An 18,400-nucleotide genomic window follows, 5' to 3' on the forward strand; every position below is an offset into this window, starting at 1 on the left:
ACAGGATACGCGCTTGCGCGGTTATGTTTCAAACAAAACGGCGCCATTTTTGTTGTTGTGGTAATGTCAGCATAACGTTAACTTATGCTTCACTCCTTGAGAAAGAAGGAAAAAGCCCGTTTTTTGGATGGTGTGACGACAAAACGTTTACGCGGATTCCGAAACAGTCGTTATAACCGCTTGCTAGCTAGCTAGCTAAACCACAACTGGGGTACAAGAAATGGAAGACGCCCGTCTGTATAAGGTGAGTTAACTTACAATCGTGTCTTACTTTTGTGAAAAAGGGCCACTGACTTCAATTAGTACTAGTTAAATGTGGTAATAACGTACCTATCTGTCAGCAGAAAGGAGCAAGGAAGAAGCTCTCCTATCAGAAGAGCATGCAGAAGTAAGTTATTTAATCAATAAAATTTATTTTTAACCCTTTAAAAATAACGGGCTAAATATGTTCCTAATATTTCTAGTGCACCGAAAGAAAAATGGAGAGGCAGGTTGTCCATCGGAGATATTGACAGGATCTTTGATGACGTGGGTACGTTTTCGCTTTGTTGTTATTTCTGTTTGATGACTTGGGTACGTTTTCTTTTGTTTTCCACGTTTGTTTTACGTCGTGTGCTATAAAGTTTTTCTTTTAATGTGATCAATTTAGTTTACAACTGAACCATGAGATTCAACCTGTCGTTCTCGAAATAAAACTGTCACTACAGTCTGGTTATTTCTGATTGTGTTTTATGTTTCATGTGTTTTTTTTTGTCTGCTCGAGTGACACAATAATCACATTAAAAATGACATACTCTCTCCAATTGTATCAATATGATCAACATTTGGTTCGACGCATTGATATTTATGTATTTGTTCTGCACAGACTCTCCGATTCACGTACTCCCCTTAACTGTCCAACTCTCGGAGTCGGATATTGAGGAAAACGATGAAGCTGAAACGCCACAAGCTGTAAAGGCGAAACCTGCAATGGTACATAAAAGTCATAACACACATTTGGGAGCTGGAATCGAATAGGTTTGAGTCTCGCAAAATAAACTAGTTCGTAGAGGTTAAAAAGAGATTCAGAATAGATTTTTGTGGCAAACAAAAAATATATCTTAAGTCAGGTCTTCCACTAAATTGAACTAAAAATGATTCCCTTTGTATCTTTAGTCTCCCAAAGAATTATTCCATCCTGCGACACGCTCGCCAAGTCCTGAACTAAACATTGGTAAGAAGCTCACTCGGCTTTGTTTCATCATGCAACTTTGTCTCAGACCATTAATATGTTTTCCAAAGGACATGTGAAGACATCCAGCCCACTAGAGGAGAACACAGGGCTGACATCAGCACAGGCGGAGACTAATGACAAAGGCGAAGTGCTGTCGCCGATCCTGGGTGACTGTGGAGGAAACACTTTGACGATTACGCTCGCCTCCGACAAGTAAGAAGTGATTGATAAGACTTTTTGTTTTGGCTATTTCTTAGCGCTGCTTGTCCACTTTTATGTCCTCAAATGTTTTTGCTATGAAGGTGGGGAAACATGGGGACATGTGAATTTCATTTACTATCCATCTCTTTCCAGCCAAAAAGAAAGTCCTACTGTCAGTGACAAGAATTCCCAGAAGCAAGCATCAAGGTTGGTAGTTTGCCTTTTGGATTGAATTGACCAGATTATAATAAAAAAAAAAAAAAAAAAGATGGTTAAAAAAAACCCGGATGATTCTTCTCGTACTGTCATCATGTATATTTATTTTATTTTATTAGCAGGTCAGCTCAGGAGGAGCCGGGTACGTCCACTGCTGAGGAGGATCATGTGGACGTTCACAGAAAGTCCACAGAGGAGAGCGTGCAGCTCCCTGTCAAAAAAAACATCTGGGCGTTCCTGCAGAAGGTTCGAGAATCCAGTCAGCCCAAAAGCAAATTGTGAGTTAATTGGACTTTTCCCGATTAATCACATATGACATTGGACGGTATTTAAGGAAATAGTGACTTTGTAATGGGATAAATCCCAACAAATAAGATCTCCCATGCTTTCAGAAGAACGCCGGTTAAAGCGCCCACACCCCCTCCCGAGGTTGAGGAGGATTTCCTGATTTTGGAGGACGACGAGCCTATTCTCTTTTCCATTCCCACCAAACGGACCCTTAAGCAGCAGCCGCAGAAAGAGTCCAGAAGTGACAAAGGCGCGTTGATGGACAGCTGCCGGGACACGGAGCATTCAAGCAAGAATTTACTCAAAGAGCCGACAGCCCGCAAAAAAACTCCACAGAGAGAAAAAAAGAAGGAGCCAAAGCATCGCAATACCTCCAGCAAAAAGAATCCACGCAAGATGGCAGACGAGCAACCCCAAGTGGCGGCCGGCAGCTCGACAGATGACCAGCGTGTCCGGCCTTCAACCGAGGTGAAGACGTCTTCAAAAGCCAGACGAAAAAATCCCGAGAGCAGCGGGCCGGCTGCGAAGGTCAAGCGGACTAAGGAACGACGTCAGGAGCCCAGCGGTGAACAGCGTCAAGCTGTTGAATTGGCTGGTAAGAATTTTAGCGATCAGTTGGCTAGGGCAGAAAACATATATGTACTTCTATTTTGATTTTTATATCAACTTTTTAAAATAGTTTAAAAATTAAACGGAATCTAATCGCTTTTATTTATGAATGAAAACAAAACAATGGTACGATAATACAATACATAATAATTCAAGGTTATCATATGTTCACCATTAGACATTGCGGTTTGAATAAGTCGACGAGTGCGTTTTTTTTGTCTCTCAGATTTCGACTCGGGAAAGCCGAACCCTGCTGAGGATTCGCCGGCCACAACAGTTGAACAAAACCATCAATCCCCTCCGAGCGGGAGTTCCCCCGAGTGGCATGAGGTGCTTGGCAAAAGGAGAAGAAACCCGCCCGGAAAGTGGTGGGTGGGCTCGCCTCAAAACGAGGAGCAGCCCCAGGTGAGAAATGAGACTCCCCACGTCAAGAAGCCAAAAGCCAACCGGGGAGAACCGCCCAAGGCCGCGTCGGCGTCATCCTCCAAGGCCAAGGATGTCCTCACAACCAAGAAGGATGTGAAAAACACAGCGAGGGAATTGAAGAAGAAGAAAGCGCTGCTGAAACCATCTGCCAGTGAGCTAACCTCTGATCTAGCAGAACAACCAGATCATCAGGAGCCAGAGGAAGAGGAAACCACGGATCCTTCTCGGCTTTTCAGTCCTCCGGTATCCAACCGGCGAGACCACAGCCGCAAGTCAGGTACGCTACAAACATCCAAAGCCTTTTCCGTCCGTCCAACCAAACGTTTGTGTTTTCCAGAGCATCAACTATTCCAGCAGGTGTACCAGCGCGCCGGTAAGAAAACGTCCATCCCGCCCATCCAGTGGACTTCAACCACATTTCTCGAGCAGCCCTCGTTCAAGCGGCCAAGAAGACCACCCAGTGAGTGGTGGAAGGCCACGGTCACGCCCGAGGAGGCGGCGCCAGACCGGGTTCTTCATCCCAGTCAGGAGAGGCGTAAACTTGACAAGAAAACAAAAGCGAGACTAAGCAGACCACCATCAAAATCGGACAAGCGCGCCAGCCAGGCACTGCCCAGTCGAAGCACTGAGGACGAAGAGCGGACGAGGAGAGCGAATCCCATTGTGGACGTCTCCGGCCGGACCTTACCTGTCAATAGAGGTGCCGCTCAGAGTCACAAAGTGGCCGTGCAAGTCTACGCTCCCGATTGTGCGAGTTCCAGCAACGGGGGGACTTTTACTTTGGAAGAAAATCGGGGGAGCCTACGGGATGACGGCACGAGTCCGTCACAGGTCATGTAAGGAAAGCACAGAGCAGATAATCACGCCACGTATGTTTGTCTCCTTTGCTCACGATTTTTGTCTTTTGGGGGCGGCGGCCAGATTACAAAGCGGACCGGCGTCCATGATTGAACTGGACGCACACGATGATTCAGGTAAGTTTGATCCACGTTACAATTAAGTTGGAGACATTTATATTAACTCCATGACTAAAATTGAGTTTATTTAGTCAACACACACACACACAACGTTCGGGTGTTAGTTAAGCGGCGACTGGTCTTCATTCCAGAACTCCCGTCGACCAGACTTCTCCATGCCGACCTGTCCGTTACCGACCTGTGTGGCCCTCCCCTTATGCCGTGCACCCTCCGGGCCAGGGACAAGCACGACTTGACCGAGTGGCTCCAACATCTGTTCTCCACGACCCTGATACGAGAGGTTAACAGGAGTAAGACCGGTTTAGTTTTTTTGTTTCTAAATTGGTATGTGTACTGTTATGAACTTACTGACCAATAAATGGTGGCAATAGCCTTTTTTTTTTTTTTTTTACCAAGCACAAGAATTGTTCTTTGCAGACTTGGCAGTTTCCCCCGACCAGTTTGACTGGTACTGCCACAAAACTGGAACCATGGGCATCGTGGAGGACGTGCGTCTTTTGAACTCCTCTCATGGGAAGATGCTGCTGAGCTCCTTCATGAAGAAACCTTTGTGGGTAGACCACAGCGCTACCATGGTCAGATTTTTTTTTTTCCTCGTCCAAATATTGGGAGAAACAATGAATAAATTTGTTTTTTTTCTTCCCCCCCCCCCAAAAAAGGTATTTTTCCTATTAACGAGCTGCGTCAAGTTGAGCGTTGACTGCGTCGAATCTTTTGTGCACGCAGGCAATTTTTTCACAGTGCCGTGTGGTAAGTCATTTTAGTTGCATTTTTTATTCTGGATTGGTTGCCAACAATTTTAGGCTTTGAGTTTCGAACTAGGGTCAGGGTTGCAAAGTTGGCTTTTGAAACCAACACTCGCATTTTCAGTCGCACTCAATCTCATCACGCAAAGATTTTTGCATTAAGGCCATGTTGGCCAGCTCAGGTTTTTATGATTCATTTGGTCGTCTCTTCCCTTTTGCTTTGCCCATCCAGGCCACGCGTACAGCATTCAAAACTTGGCGGAGCAGCCCGCATTCCTCTGCTTTAACAGGATCCTCACAGAGACCCCAGACTGAAGTGTCGGTCAGACACAACAACAGGAAAAAAAAAAATTCAAACTATTTTTATATTTGGTCATTTCTTCGATGCGACTCTTACCTTTGTAGACTTGAGGAATAAATATGTATACTGTTCATCAGTGCTATTCAATTAGTTCCTAGTGTTTGATACTGAAATTAAAAAACTTGTGTAGCCTACCCACATTGCTGATGTTGTTTTGAAGCGTGGCTAGAAATGAAAAAAGGGAAAAAAAAATCCCGTTTCAACATTGAAGCTGTTCAACTGCAGCATATACCAAATCATCAGCATAGTTTGCATTAAAACAGAAATAATTTCCAAATAAAAAGCGTCTTAAAACGCTTATTTTAAAAAAAATACTGTGACCTAGACTCGGCAGCTTTCTATCCCTAAATATTATATCGTGTATGTTTAGTGTCAGCGTGTGTTAAAATTAAAGGTCAAAGAGTGTGTGCATCTCATTTATTTCATACCCAAACTTGCGCAAGCACTCACACACTCCTTAGAGCCAAGACGGCATACCATTAACCCTTAAATTAGAATAGATAAATAAAAAGCTGTTTGCATATAAACACGCACCGATGTAACACATTCCAAACTGGTGACCGACATTTTTCAATCTTTGCATAACCAAGCAGGAGCAAATCCTTGTGTAGCTGCATTCTATTTATAATGACAAAAGATTTTTTAAAACATTCATGTGCCATCAGAACAATGAGAATTATAAACCAGGAATTTTCTTAATCACCAGTTAAACCAGTGAGGGGAAGGCCTACAGCCCGCCGTGCACTTCTAACAAATGCAACCAGAAATTTTCCATATGTACAGTAATAAAAACCTTTTGTCCGCATGGTTTTTAACTTTCAAACAGCCCTCTGAGGACTTCATAAAAAAATGAAGTGGCCCTTGTTGGGAGGGAAAAAATATTTCCCCACCCTTCACAAAAAAAAAAAGTCATCTATACTGTTCTCAGCTTTCACTTGCGAGAGAGAATAAAAAAAAAAAAAAAAAACAGTGCCATTCATAAAAAAAACCAACAACAACCCACAAGCAACTAAAGTGCTTGGTTAACCAGCTTTGAAAGCTCTGACATTTCTTTTGGGACAATTCACAAACTATGTCAGGAACAATTTTTCAAGGTGTCTGTTAATTGCCGTGTCAGTAAACAATACAATTAAAGAACCTGTTGTTAAGTCAATTGAGAAGAGAGCAACGTATTATAGCGGATGGCTTTTCTGTAAACGTTTCTGTTGGGAGTCCTTATAGTTACTCTTCATCGGCGCTCTTAAACATGAGGATGGCGTTATAAATCTTCAGGGCGGGGCCCAACTTGATGGACAGGATCTTGACGATGTCTGTTTGGGTGAGTAGCAGAAAGGCCTCGCCGTCTATTTGCTTGAGGAAACAAAATACATTTGACCACTAAACATATCAACTATATCGCTCCACAATCAAAAAGCTGTCGAGAATGTTGCCTTACCTCTGTTTTAAATGTTGCAGCATGTTCTTTACACCCTGGGAGTCCTTTCACAAAACTGGACACCTGATTGAAAAACATCCAAAAGGTAAGCAAGCCCATTCCAGACGGCAGTTATCGGACATTGACAAAAAAAAAAAATTGAAGGATGATTTAACAAAACCTGACCTCCTCCGTGCTCCATCCCGCCACTCTCTTGGCGGTGAGGCCCAGAACCTCAGGCAGCAGTTGACAGTGTTTGTCCCAGCATAGCGCCACCCGGTGGGGGGGAGCGGTAGACACGCCGGGGGAGAACACTGACTCGTGAAGGGCTTGCTGGAGGGAAATGGAGTCTGGGGATGCTGTGCCGAGAGAGGGCAAGAGACATTTTAGTGAGTGCCGTCATGCAAGTTGTCTGCGTACTTAAAGGACACAAACCTTTACCATCGCCAGACTCTTCTTTCACGTAGTGCATTTTGAGATATTTGGGAACCGAAGCAGTCCTGAAAGGAACAATGATAGAGCTTAGAATTTCATTCTTTATGGCCTTTTGTGTGACTTTTTTTTTTAATCAACCTTTTGAGTCGGGTTCCATTTTGGTTTTGCTCACTGGCACCTCCTAGTGGCTCTGGCTGGCTACTGCGAACTGAAATCTCAGCTTCCACCTCGAGTGGTTTCCTAGCAACAGAGACGACTGCGTGTCAGGTACAGGCTTCATTGTGTTGGATGTCTAACACAAAGAGGAGCACTATTGGGACGAACCTGGTGTGGGAGTTGTCGGCTGCCTCGGGCTGTTCTGGCGTGGTGGCGGTCTGCGTGGGAGTAGTCGAGTTGGGTTCGAGGCGCCGCCCGCGGGGGAGGGCGCCGCTGAGCACGAGGGGTCGCTCGCCGCTGAGACGGTCTGGGAGCAGGCTCTCTTTGTTCAGATTCATCTCCGAGTAGGGACAGCTCACCTGACTGCACATGGCCAGACTTAAGCTGAGTCGGCAAATGAATCCGATTCAAAAAAAGATCTCAAACGAGAAAAATCAAACAGGACTGACGTGTAATGTGTTCCGTAACGAGGTCCTCTGATGTGGCCGACTCCGTTGCATCCTGGGGTGGGACATCCCTGTCCTGGAGGACTCACATCATTAGCACCTGGGAAGATAATTGCAGAGAAGTCAAGGAAAGAGAATTTCCATTTGCATTTTGTTGGACGCTGACAAAAACAGTAAGATAAGTTTCTCACTGTTAGGGTGCTGCAAAGAGTGTCCAGTCTTATGACACCAGCCTACAGGGTGCAGGTCGGGGCAGTCGGTCTCCACCCAGAAGTCATAATCTGGATTCCAGCCATCAAAATGGATCTAAAAAATGGTGAATGTTACTTTAGTGTGATTTTGAGAGTCGGCGCGCATTTTCCACCTTAAGCCGGTGGTCTTCCGTGTCTGCGATTGTGGCGACACGAATGAGCATGGGGTTCCTTCTGTCCACAGCTTCCAACTTCATTCCCACCTGGAAGCCATGTGGAGGTCTCTGCAGCAGCAAAAAAAAAAAAGCTATTGTTAAAACACATCGCTATAAGCTAGATGCATACTGAATTTCCCCAAAAACACCCTACCGGTTTGAAAGCCCGAGCAGGAGCAGCCTGTGTGCCCGTCTCTTCCAAATATTTCTCCCAGGAGAAACTCTTAGGTTGCTTATATTCTGGTGAAAGCAAATTCAAAAAGAATCGTCGTTGTTAACAACTATGTGTACAATGACTGCAGCATGCGTTCCTACCATTGGTAACTTGCGATAGGTTAAAGAAAACGAATGGCGATCGACACAAAACTAGATACACTTGAGCAATCCAACCATCCAAAGCTGTATCGAAAATTCACTTGCCTTTTAGCTGCATCAAACAGAACTTTGTAATACCTTTGCAGCTAAATATAGGCATGCCTCTCATTATAATGCAGTGCGGTTCTAGACCACTGAATATTATGTTTATGTAAAGGCAGAATTTTTGATACGTTCTCGTGTTGGATCGGATTCCAAATGTGAGTGAGTGAGTGTAACGCAAGCCCAAAATAATTGAAGTGAGTGAGTGTTTATTTGGTAAATGGGTATATTTTAGAAGCAAAAGACAAAAAGACGCATTTGTTTCCCGTTCAAAAATGTTTTTACACCAAGGCCCTTCCTTAAAAATGATACAAAATATTGTACTTCTTCAAAACTGTTCAACAAAGTCAAGAATATTATAATATATATAAAAAAAATAAAAAAAAACTTGCGTCGATTCCAACCAAATGATACCCATTTAAGAAATAGCAATGAAAAAAAAAAAAAAAAAGTGGCCTAATTAGGATTCCTTTTTGGCCTTCCGAGTCAAATCAACATGTTAAAAGCAAGGCAGCAGGCAATGATGAATTAGTTTTGGCCTTACAGAACAGCAGAAGTAGTTGATACTGACCCACATGTGTCTTGCTCTGTGTCTTACCAGCTGGAGTGGTCAGAGTGAGCTCGGTCTCCTCGCAGTAGCCTACCGGGTGGATGTATGGACTGCTTGCGTCGCACCTACGCACAGGTCAGAGGGCAAATTGAGTCAGGGAATAAATTGTCGAACCACCACAAATGTCTTTTAGACAGAAACTGTTGGGCTCCCTCCGTTTTTTTTTTTTTTTTTTTTTAATCAGTTATTCAATCTCACCAATAATCATATGCGTCGTCCCAGTTATCAAAGTGAATGAGAAGTCTGTTGTCCACCACAGCTGCGATGGTTGCCACGCAGATCAGCGACGGGTTCTTCCGGTCCACCGCCTCCAGCTTCATGCCCGCTCGAAATCCGGAGGGAGTCACCGACTGAAAGTGCCGATACGGGTCGGAATGACGGCGGGTCGGCTCGGGATGCCGACGGGGCGCGCGCCACTCACGCTGTTGAGGCTCTTGAAGAGGTGCTTGGGGGCCAGTTGACCTCTGCAGTTTTTCACGTACATGCTCCAGTTGAACTCTCCGTCTTTACATCCTAATAGACAAATAGATGTTTACTTCAAAAAAAAAAAAAAAGATGCCTTGCATGTGCGTCTAAGTGACTACCTTTGGGCAACAATAATTTGTGTCCATTTTTCTCACACCAGCCTGCCGGTTTCAAATCCCACGAGTCCGCGTTGGCCCAGAAGTCGTAGCACTCCGGGTAGCCGTCAAAGTGAAGCCTCACTCGATAGCCTTGGATCTGTTGGTACGGTGTCAGTTCACGCTCATATCGTTTTTTTGAACGTCAAATATATGCCTTGGCTTGATACAGGTTAGGAAACATCGGACCACACAAACGTCCGCCTTACCTCTGCCACGGTGAGCACACAAAAGAGAGACGGGTGACACGGATCCAGCCCCTCCAGCTTCATCCCCACCTTAAAGCTGTTCCGGCTTTGAGGAACCGACTGATACTGCGGGACGAACGCGCACGATTGGTCGAGGTAGGTGAAGATTTTTTGCTTCTTGACAAGAAGTGGTACCTCTTTGAACAGTTTGACAGGAGCAGCGATGGCACGCTCCTCCTCCAGGTAGGCCGGCCAGCTCCATGCCCGCTTCTTGTTCGGTGGGGCTGTAGCTGTCACGCAAATAGAAATGAACGGCGGCGGCAGTAGATAACCACATTCTCTTAATTGGCCCATTTGAGAGCTCGAGTGCTGTTAATTAAAACTCGTGTAATGGACCATGATGGTTTGTAAATAAAAGTACTTGAAGCGTAAATAAGCAATGTTAGCCTTAATTCTAGGGACAATTTTTTAAGAATTTATAGATATCCCCTCATCATGGCAGCACACAAAACGTACCAAGTTTGGCTATTTTGGCTCCTCTCCTGCCTTTGGTAGTTTTGGCTTTCTCCTGGAAGAAAAGAAAATTGGTGGCCTCGTTGTCACACATGATGTTGCAACTCTGGGAGGTGGACGTTTCTTACCTCTGGTTCCTCTTGGTTGTCTTCCTCCTCATCACCAGAATCCATATAGATTTTTCTCTTTTTACGCACACGTTTACCTAAGGTCTCGCTCTCAGCAACTTGGCACTCCCGGGGTTCTCCAGGAGATGACCTGGATAGGACAGTTAAAGAAGGGAGGGAAAAAAATAAAAAAAAGCTGTTGTCAGAAAAAATGCCGTTCACTGTGGGGAGAAAAAGAAAAAAAAAACATGATCATGCGAGTGTCACCTTCCACTGGTGGGCTGGGCACAGTTTGGGCTGCAGAACTTTCCCTGTAGGAGAGAATCTCGGGCAACTTGACTGCCGCAGGTTCGGCATTGAGTAAGCTCCCCATTTGGGCCAACTTCCACACTTGGACCGACTTCCACTTTGGGAGTTTCAAGAGTGGGGGTCTCCTCCAAAGACAGGACAACAGGTCCAGCGGCTGTAGAAAAAAAAAAAAAAGGTGAGAACGGGTAGGGCAATTACAAAGAACCACTCTAAATGATATTTACCTTTCCCTTGAGTGGATGCCGGCTGAGTATTATTAGCTGGTGCGGGTACTGGTTTTGTCTGCGATTGACCCTCAGGTGGCGGTGTGGGACTGTGAGATGGCACCGGGTCCAAAACCTCCTTTTTAGGCGCCGCCGGCTGCCCTTTCATTTCTACGTCCGTCACAATCTCGAGTGTTCCAAACTCGGTCATGCGGAACTAAAGAACACAAGGAACACAAATTAAATTCAGGCTGACCTGAAGAATCAACCAACCACTTACACTCAGACCAAATCCAAGACACAAAACCCCGAAGTGAACTATGAGGCAGTCGTGCTAACTCCTAGTCCACAATGTAAACTAGTTAAACAAATTGTCTTGACCTTGATGTCGCTTCCTGGCAACGTTGCAATGCCGTCCTTCCAGTCCAGAGCGCCCATCATGTCAAATTCAGCACCTTGTGAAGGACCGTCACAGGGTGGAGTGTCAGCCATTCCAGATCCCTAAAAATCCTTGCAACTAAAGACAGAAATACAACAAAAACAAAATCTCAATATGCATAATCATATAAAGCTTAGACTCCTACTATTGTCCCTTTTAACCCTATTGCTTGTCAGTGGCCGCATTGACTTGCCATGCAAACGCGACCTGCACTTGTAAACAGCAATTTGCAACATCACCGCTAGATGGCGACTGTGTGTTGGCTCGCATGATCCACCATGCACTTGGATTCCACACAAAACATTCACTAATAAGACTCTTATTGCTGGCCAACTAGCAGGGAATTGCGTTGACAAAGCGGCCCAATAGAGCAAATCAACACCCCGTTTAATGGTAAACACAAGAAAACAGGTCCCGACTTTGAGTTAAGCACATAAGTTCATATTTTCCTCGTTTTAACAGTATCTCTTAAAGACGTGTCTTTGTTTTTACCTAAACAAGCGACGGCTCGGTTTATTTATCACTTTCTAAAAGAACGCAGCTTTCCACGCCGACTGGTTCAACTTGTCATCGTTTTAATCTGATTTCTATTGCGATATAACGTTTTAGTCCTGACGCAGGGTCAACGCTGGGAATAAGATGATGTTTTGGTGCGGTTTAAGGGCCTCAACCTGAAGAAAAGTAACTAACGTAGGTGGGCCAATACGTGCGTGTTAAGTTTGATTTAGTACACGGCGGCTTATGTTTTTTTTTTTTATTCCTCCCATAAATAAAAGTGGAGGCAAGAGCGCCCCGTGATTAGCATTCGTCTTGGTACAAAATGGCGGCGCAGTGGGGGGGTGGGAAGAGGCCAACCAACACGTTCTAAACTATGTAAATTACTCAAGTTACGCCTCGAAACAACACACATGAGCCGTGCAGGGGCGTCGAACAAGGGCCGACGCTCGCCCAGTAATTTCCCGGCGGCTTGTTTTCCGTCGCTTCGATTATTTTCTGCACTTTGTTGTCACGGAATGTCAGCCCCAGCTCGGCTAGCTTAGCGCCGACACAAAGCTAACTGTCAGCTAGCTTCGCTCTGACTAGCATTAGCATCGGGATAGGATGCAGCCAGCTAAGGGCAAGCCGTAATAAATAAGTTTCACGGTTAATAACAATAGCAAAAAGACGTTACCAATATGCCTCACATCAGCATTTAGACTGATAATAACAATGCGCAACTGACACCACATTCAGCATTGTTCCACGATTAAATTCTTCAATAGAAACTTGAAAAACGATTTATTCTCACCGTTTCACAAACCGGAGTAAGGAAAATAACGCAAACTGACGCCTGCGTGCAGAAACGACATCGGATTTCATTCAAACAAAGCGACCCTAACTTACAATTAAATTGCCCTTAGTAAAGAATTGTGTTTTTAAACAAAAATGTGGAACTCACCTCGTTTCTCTTTTAACTCTTATTTCGAGCAGAGGAGGCTGCGCATGCGCGGAAGATGCGCTACCGACAAGTTTGTGTTCGAAGGAGAAAAAAAAAAAAAGTTCACTTTACGATCAGTGGTCAATGCAACACACGCGCACGTACACACGCTTTGACCGGTGTGCGCTTTTCACACAGCCCACTGGGGAGTCACTTTCACGGGCGTCGTCATATACGTGCAACCGGTCGACCTGAGCGAGCTTATTTGCGGTTGCATGTTCGCATTGTCTGCCGTTAACAACAACAAACTGCAATTCCGTCATATTCTACTTCATCTCATCTATACGTTATACTTATTGCACGGCAGTGCAGTGGAATCTGACCTTGTCAACGCTCACATGCTATATTCCTCGGATTCGGTGTGTTATTTAGCAACGCGTGCGCAGCACATGTGCAGTTATGTGGATGCATGTGTAGAAAGAAATTTTGCCCCCCTGTTCCAAAATGGAAAAAGTCGAACAAAACAACAACGGTACATAGCGTCTAATTCTTACGCAACGCGTCGGGCTCGTAACGTAACCCGAGTACAGTTACTAGCTCTCATTGCGGGTACAAACGTCTCAAAACGAATGAATTAACCCCCCGGAGATGATTTCTTTTAGCTTGCTTAGTTGTACATGTACCTAAAGTATCCTCATTTAACCTGCACGATCGTCCATAATGGCTGCAAATCGCTACGACGCGCTCTCGCTCGTAGAATCACGGCGATTTGTTGACATGCATCAAAAACACGCGTCGTGTGTTTATTTTGTGTATTCTATGATTGAAACATGTGATTTGATCGAACAAAGGGCCGTGCTGCTTTTTTTTCTGGGGTGAGGTGAGTTCATTTTAGTGCACTGAAGAGAAGCGGGCGGCTCACGCTCGGCCGTGTCATGGTTTGGCCTCTAGGTGGCGGTAGAGGACCGTAGAAGAGAGCGGATGACGGGAGGATCAGGGTGATGAGGTGGGGGCGGTGTATTTGGACTGCAATCCCCGCAGCCATCCTCACCTCACGGCTCACGCATGATCGTGCTGACGCGAAGACACCATGAAATGGCATTCAAAAGCAAAGCGGTCGACACGAAGGTAAAACAGCCAAACACAACTCTAAATGTTGACATTACAGCTTTACAATGGCAGTGCCAGTGACGTCATATTGTGACGTGAAGCGCATTTTGCAGGTTAGGGGGTTTGACAGAGAAGCAATCACACCTACACTTAAGAGGATCAAATGCACAATAATGCTTTCTTCTCATTGACTGCCATTGTTAGAGATTATACTGAGAGCTGTGCCTAATATTTTGGATACCCCGTTTAGCTGCATTAGGGGGAATGTTACAAAACCCAAAGCGCCTATTTTGCAAATATCCAGTGGCACTTTACCAAACAAAACTGTCACCAAAAAGTATATATGGATACATATTTAATTTAATAAAGATTTATAGATGTTTTTTTTCCGTATTAATTAGCATTAACATCTCTGTTTCCAATCACCAGACCGTATTCCTCAACCTGCTGCTCTGCCTGCTCATCTTCTACTCTCTGTTTTACATGATCTGCAGTATTTGTTTCGGTGCCTTCAGGTGAGAAGACCTCAACTCACATGAACCTAAAGATAAATAATAGTCAACTCCAAAACACTCACGTGCGTCTTTGGATATTATTTGTAACTAAACTCAACATAGGTTGGATGACTTCGATGGACGGATCCCTTTCGACTTCAAGACCAAGCCGGAGGATTCTGTCTCGAAATACTTGGGTGAGTTCACAGAAGGCAGTTAGCCAGGATGTTACCCAACAAACCAGATTGTCTACCCTGACTGTTTTTTTTTTCTTTGCGTGCCAGTCAACCTGTTGTCCTTGGAGCTCACTTACTTCAGCAGTGGCTTGCTGTTTGCCGCTGTGGTGAAGAGGAGAGTGTGGGACTACGCTCTAACGGTCACTTGTCTGCACATCTTCATCACCAGCCTTGGTAAGTTGGGTGAGGTTATAGGTCATGAAGCTTATTATATAATTATTATGAATATATTTCCTTTTTCAGTGATGCTGGAGTTTCCCCTGGCATGGCAGTGGTGGTTGGCCTTAGGTGAGATGAACGAAAACCGATTCTTAACGTATAAATGTGCATAAATGAGATTTTCTCTTTGTTTTTGCACAGGTAGCGGCTTGTTTCTGATGATCTGCAATGGTCAGCTGATTGCTTACTTTGCATGCCAGGATGAAAAAAGCTACGTTACGTTCACCGTCTATTAAATGTCCGAAAGGTACGTTTTGTTCATTGATGTTCCCTCATTGACCGAAAAAGTATTTTGGACATTCTCAAGAGACTTTACTTATTTTGCCGTTATACATCACTCAATTCAACCACCATAACGTTCCCCGTTTCGGAATTACAAAAAATAAATCCACATTCGGGCGAGTGAGCCACGACACTGTCAGTGACATAGAAAAAAAATAAATACTTTGTACAACTCTTCCTCCATTCACTTGATGAAAGTAGCTCATGTAGTGTTCATGTAGGAGAATCCTACAAAGGCTTCACTCGTCCCGCCATCTTGGCATCTGTCATTCATGGAAGCGGGCACGGGTTGTAGCGTGAACTCGGGGTCGATGTAGCTGATGTCGCAAGGGCTCGTCTGCGAAGGCAGTGGACGGACACTCAAGATCATAATAGTAAATTCAGTATATGAAAAAATTCTCATTGTAAAATTACCACATTGGGGATGAAGGGAGGTGTGATTTTCTTAGCCAATAGGTCATCCCAGTTGATGGACGCAAAAAATGGATGTTCCTGCAGCTCCACCTGATATACGAGAGATTAATTTCACGGTGATTGTTGATATATTTAAAATCTCCAGATGTCTCTTACTATGTCACGGCTTTCCCCCAAGCGTCTGGAGACCTTCCTCTCCAGTAAACCCTTTAATAGCGAGCAGGCCGCCTCAGATGTTCCACTACGCAGGCAAAGAGGTGCGTTGAGTATCTTGTCAAACATCACTGTTTTGCTATCGCTGTAAAATGGAGGCTGACGCACCAAAAACGAGAAAAGATGTTGAATTTGAAAATATAATATAGTTCGCATTGCTAAAAAAGCACTCACAAGTCCGTATAGCATCTCAAAAAGCACGCTGCCGAGTCCCCACCAGTCCACTGCGGGAGTGTACGTGTGACCCAGGAGCACTTCTGGGGCGAGGTACTCGGGAGTCCCGCAGAACGTATGCATGAGCCCACCCACGGCCACACCTTCTTTACAGAGTCCAAAGTCGGTCAGCTTCACATGTCCCTCGCTGTCCAGCAAAATGTTCTCCGGTTTCAGGTCCCTGTGAAAATGTAAAAAGAACTGCTTCACCATGTTAAAAAAAAAAAAAAAATGGCCAGTAAATTACACTCACTGAGATTCATTATTAAAATTTAGCCTTTTAATTCTGATTGGCAGCTTGAGAGTTATTCAGGTAATAAATTATTACTACAGGTGGAGTGAGTGGTTAGTAGCTGCCTCGTATTTCTGAGGGTTAGAGTTTGCAAATGCTGTTCCCATTAGCCAGTCACTAAGGTTACCTGTGGACAATGTCTAAGGCGTGAAGGTAGCCCAGCGCCATTGCCATTTCTGCGGCGTAAAAAGCAGCCCTGCTTTCAGGAAATGGACCCTCTCGCTGGAGGTGGTAGAAAAGCTGAAAAGGGTTCAAATGAATGAAAACAGCTGAGAATGTTGCAGACATTTTGTTTTTCACATTTCCATTTGTCCCCCCCCCATACAAAATATTCAGCAGCATTTATTGTAGATTTTGTTTAGGTTTGTTTTCCAACCCCTCTGAAATATCCCTCCCCAAGGAGGAAAAAAAATTTCTAACTCCGCCAGTGGTTGCGGATATTTACCTCGCCTCCATTAACATAGTCCACAACAAAGTAGAGCATGTTTGGTGTTTGGAAGGAGTAATGGAGTCCAACCAAAAATGGATGTTGAAGTCCTTTAAGTAGAACGCTCCTCTCCACCATCACATGTTGCTGCTACAAATACAGGAACGACAGTGTGAGATAAACAGAGGAAGATACAAGAAGTCAACACACGCTTTTTGTATGTATTGGAAGAAAGTAGTTTACCTCTTTCCTCATAACAACAGTTTGTTTGTGTAACACTTTCACAGCAAAGTAGCCTCCATCTTTTCTCTGTCTGGCCAGCAGCACCTAATTCAAAGCATGGAGTGATGAACAAAATCTACACATGCAAAAAAAAAAAAAAAAAAGCCTACCTTTCCAAAACTCCCTTTGCCGATAATTTTGAGGTAGTCAAAGTCAGATGGTTTCATCCTGGAAGACAGATAATAAATACAAATTTTATGAATAAATAAAGCCACATTTTTTGGATAGAATGGCTGAATTATAAACTCCTTAAAATAGCATAGAGATTGGAATATTATTATTATTTTTAGATGACATCAGAAAGTTTTTTTTAAATCTTGTGGGTGTGTCTTACATGGTATAGAGTGTGACCCACATTTTACATTTGATCTATTCTTGACCTTCAGTATACTCACATGTGGGCTTGAGACTTTAGCGAGCACTGATGAGACAGAAAATACACAAAAGGTTAAGAAGTCATCATTAGTTTCATTTTCCTGTCAATACTCAGCTATCTTTGTGTCATCTCATTCTCACCGCATTGCCTCTGTCTTTTGTCTTCTCCTTGATTTTGCTCCACAGGTGAGGGACCTTCCTGGTGTCCTGGCTTTAAATGAGAGGTCAATGGAATAACAATTGTCATATTGTTTTTCAATGTGTATTTTAATGGCAACTTACTGCTGGCAAAGTGGTTGATAGGGGGAAAGTTTGTGTATTACGTCCTTGAAGAGAGTTTTTCTCACCTTGTGCAGAGCTGAAAGCGGAAAGTTAGTTATGTAACAATTTATCACTTTGCTGCCCAGTGCCCTCTGCCATATTTAATTCAGCACACAAAACATATAATGAGAGCTCTAGTTGACTTTTATAATGACGAATAGTGGCATTATTTTAAATTCTAATTCTTTTGTTTTTAGCCAAATGGGGCAAGGTACAAATGTGCCCAAAGAGTAATTTAAAACTGTCTCATCTAAGTCTCAAAATGTCCTTCACTATCAGAAGCAGCGTTTAGTAAAGACTAAGTCATTAAACGCAACTTGTAATAACCATCTTTGCATGATGTGCTGATCATTCATGACCTCGAAATGACGTCACTCCTGCTAATTAAAAGTACAGTAACCGCCTTACCTGAGAAAAATGACACAAGCCTCCTCATTTTGGCGTAGGTCATCGCCCGGTCGTGAGTCAAAGTCATGCGGACGAAATAATAAAATGACGGGCGTTAAAAGCGAAATAATCACAGCTCGTCTCAAACTAACTCTGAGCTCCTTTGACAGAGCTCGACTCAAATGAACGGCGGTGGTGCGTTCAGTGACAATCGAAATTCTTGGGCTTCATCATAAAAGGCCACCGTTTGAGGGAGGTACGTGAGTGCACATATTTTGATTGACATATGCTGTATGATATGCAACCTAAATTATTTGTTTGTTGCTGTAACACCTGGAAATAGCTAGAAGATATATCAAAGTTGTAGTAGTGTCCAATTTGTATTTAAACCTTAACACTGGTTTAGCTTAAACAATTG

General features: G+C 44.0%; 5 protein-coding genes across 17 annotated transcripts in view; 3 read left to right on the plus strand and 2 right to left on the minus strand.

Annotated features, from left to right (window-relative positions):
- si:ch211-161h7.4 (serine/arginine repetitive matrix protein 1) lies at positions 1 to 5,900 on the plus strand. Of its 5 annotated transcripts, none has more exons than XM_061288194.1 (16): positions 1 to 244; positions 342 to 388; positions 465 to 532; positions 866 to 972; positions 1,156 to 1,213; positions 1,282 to 1,426; positions 1,568 to 1,621; positions 1,750 to 1,908; positions 2,023 to 2,513; positions 2,754 to 3,230; positions 3,291 to 3,789; positions 3,875 to 3,927; positions 4,062 to 4,220; positions 4,348 to 4,505; positions 4,590 to 4,680; positions 4,909 to 5,900. In XM_061288194.1, exons 1-16 carry the CDS (start codon positions 221 to 223, stop codon positions 4,989 to 4,991), a joined length of 2,673 nt encoding a protein of 890 aa, XP_061144178.1. In that variant the 5' UTR covers positions 1 to 220; the 3' UTR covers positions 4,992 to 5,900. The 5 variants fall into 5 exon arrangements, with proteins under 5 accessions (XP_061144178.1, XP_061144181.1, XP_061144182.1 ...); XM_061288197.1 differs by having other exon boundaries at positions 2,026 to 2,513; XM_061288198.1 differs by having other exon boundaries at positions 1,753 to 1,908.
- l3mbtl1b (L3MBTL histone methyl-lysine binding protein 1b) lies at positions 5,440 to 13,222 on the minus strand. Of its 4 annotated transcripts, none has more exons than XM_061288207.1 (22): positions 12,739 to 13,222; positions 11,243 to 11,378; positions 10,883 to 11,078; positions 10,617 to 10,812; positions 10,371 to 10,500; positions 10,246 to 10,297; positions 9,925 to 10,019; positions 9,751 to 9,855; positions 9,506 to 9,641; positions 9,343 to 9,434; positions 9,120 to 9,271; positions 8,910 to 8,986; positions 8,049 to 8,134; positions 7,853 to 7,963; positions 7,680 to 7,794; positions 7,492 to 7,588; positions 7,211 to 7,405; positions 7,025 to 7,126; positions 6,887 to 6,951; positions 6,638 to 6,810; positions 6,473 to 6,535; positions 5,440 to 6,387 (listed from the first exon to the last, which is right to left on the minus strand). In XM_061288207.1, the coding sequence occupies exons 2-22, from the start codon at positions 11,351 to 11,353 to the stop codon at positions 6,259 to 6,261; spliced, it is 2,478 nt and encodes an 825-aa protein (XP_061144191.1). In that variant the 5' UTR covers positions 11,354 to 11,378; positions 12,739 to 13,222; the 3' UTR covers positions 5,440 to 6,258. The 4 variants fall into 4 exon arrangements, with proteins under 4 accessions (XP_061144191.1, XP_061144187.1, XP_061144188.1 ...); XM_061288203.1 differs by having other exon boundaries at positions 8,883 to 8,986; XM_061288204.1 differs by lacking the exon at positions 12,739 to 13,222 and adding an exon at positions 12,589 to 12,712 and having other exon boundaries at positions 8,883 to 8,986.
- Positions 11,866 to 18,238, plus strand: LOC133160509 (putative transmembrane protein 244). Of its 5 annotated transcripts, XR_009715914.1 has the most exons (9): positions 11,866 to 11,990; positions 13,669 to 13,845; positions 14,257 to 14,342; positions 14,445 to 14,518; positions 14,606 to 14,731; positions 14,801 to 14,845; positions 14,918 to 15,023; positions 15,651 to 15,729; positions 17,461 to 17,922. XR_009715914.1 is itself a non-coding variant. In XM_061288223.1 (8 exons), the coding sequence occupies exons 2-7, from the start codon at positions 13,783 to 13,785 to the stop codon at positions 15,010 to 15,012; spliced, it is 489 nt and encodes a 162-aa protein (XP_061144207.1). In that variant the 5' UTR covers positions 11,866 to 11,990; positions 13,669 to 13,782; the 3' UTR covers positions 15,013 to 15,023; positions 18,153 to 18,238. The 5 variants fall into 5 exon arrangements, 4 of the variants coding, with proteins under 4 accessions (XP_061144207.1, XP_061144206.1, XP_061144205.1 ...); XM_061288223.1 differs by lacking the exons at positions 15,651 to 15,729; positions 17,461 to 17,922 and adding an exon at positions 18,153 to 18,238; XM_061288222.1 differs by lacking the exon at positions 17,461 to 17,922 and having other exon boundaries at positions 15,651 to 16,183.
- On the minus strand, positions 15,255 to 18,145 carry sgk2b (serum/glucocorticoid regulated kinase 2b). 2 transcript variants are annotated; one of them, XM_061288211.1, is made up of 12 exons: positions 18,004 to 18,145; positions 17,557 to 17,632; positions 17,416 to 17,485; positions 17,295 to 17,320; positions 17,010 to 17,067; positions 16,861 to 16,944; positions 16,636 to 16,767; positions 16,318 to 16,430; positions 15,860 to 16,079; positions 15,629 to 15,784; positions 15,473 to 15,562; positions 15,255 to 15,395 (listed from the first exon to the last, which is right to left on the minus strand). In XM_061288211.1, the coding sequence occupies exons 1-12, from the start codon at positions 18,068 to 18,070 to the stop codon at positions 15,261 to 15,263; spliced, it is 1,227 nt and encodes a 408-aa protein (XP_061144195.1). In that variant the 5' UTR covers positions 18,071 to 18,145; the 3' UTR covers positions 15,255 to 15,260. The 2 variants fall into 2 exon arrangements, with proteins under 2 accessions (XP_061144195.1, XP_061144194.1); XM_061288210.1 differs by having other exon boundaries at positions 15,629 to 16,079.
- The window catches only part of ptpn3 (protein tyrosine phosphatase non-receptor type 3), a 12,649-nt gene continuing 11,711 nt past the window's right edge, over positions 17,463 to 18,400 (plus strand). Inside the window, exon 1 of the mRNA XM_061288201.1 lies at positions 17,463 to 18,238. The gene's annotated coding sequence lies outside the window, so the exon portion shown is untranslated. The remainder of the gene's footprint in view (positions 18,239 to 18,400) is intronic.

The sequence above is a fragment of the Syngnathus typhle genome, linkage group LG10 (genome assembly GCF_033458585.1).
Source record: "Syngnathus typhle isolate RoL2023-S1 ecotype Sweden linkage group LG10, RoL_Styp_1.0, whole genome shotgun sequence".
NCBI classification, from domain to species: Eukaryota; Metazoa; Chordata; class Actinopteri; order Syngnathiformes; family Syngnathidae; genus Syngnathus; species Syngnathus typhle.

Coding starts and splice junctions, on each gene's coding strand:
- si:ch211-161h7.4 (XM_061288194.1), top strand. CDS start 221: ATGGAAGACGCCCGTCTGTATAAG. Junction 2,514..2,753: donor TCAAGCTGTTGAATTGGCTG/GTAAGAATTTTA, acceptor TTTGTCTCTCAG/ATTTCGACTCGGGAAAGCCG. Junction 3,231..3,290: donor AGACCACAGCCGCAAGTCAG/GTACGCTACAAA, acceptor TGTGTTTTCCAG/AGCATCAACTATTCCAGCAG.
- LOC133160509 (XM_061288223.1), top strand. CDS start 13,783: ATGATCGTGCTGACGCGAAGACACCATGAAATGGCATTCAAAAGCAAA. Junction 14,343..14,444: donor ATTTGTTTCGGTGCCTTCAG/GTGAGAAGACCT, acceptor AACTCAACATAG/GTTGGATGACTTCGATGGAC. Junction 14,732..14,800: donor CATCTTCATCACCAGCCTTG/GTAAGTTGGGTG, acceptor TTCCTTTTTCAG/TGATGCTGGAGTTTCCCCTG.
- l3mbtl1b (XM_061288203.1), bottom strand. CDS start 11,353: ATGGCTGACACTCCACCCTGTGACGGTCCTTCACAAGGTGCTGAATTT. Junction 7,795..7,852: donor CGGAAGACCACCGGCTTAAG/GTGGAAAATGCG, acceptor ACCATTTTTTAG/ATCCATTTTGATGGCTGGAA. Junction 7,589..7,679: donor CTCTTTGCAGCACCCTAACA/GTGAGAAACTTA, acceptor TTATCTTCCCAG/GTGCTAATGATGTGAGTCCT.
- sgk2b (XM_061288210.1), bottom strand. CDS start 18,070: ATGACTTTGACTCACGACCGGGCGATGACCTACGCCAAAATGAGGAGG. Junction 17,486..17,556: donor TATCAACCACTTTGCCAGCA/GTAAGTTGCCAT, acceptor TCTCATTTAAAG/CCAGGACACCAGGAAGGTCC. Junction 17,321..17,415: donor CAAAAGACAGAGGCAATGCG/GTGAGAATGAGA, acceptor CTGTCTCATCAG/TGCTCGCTAAAGTCTCAAGC.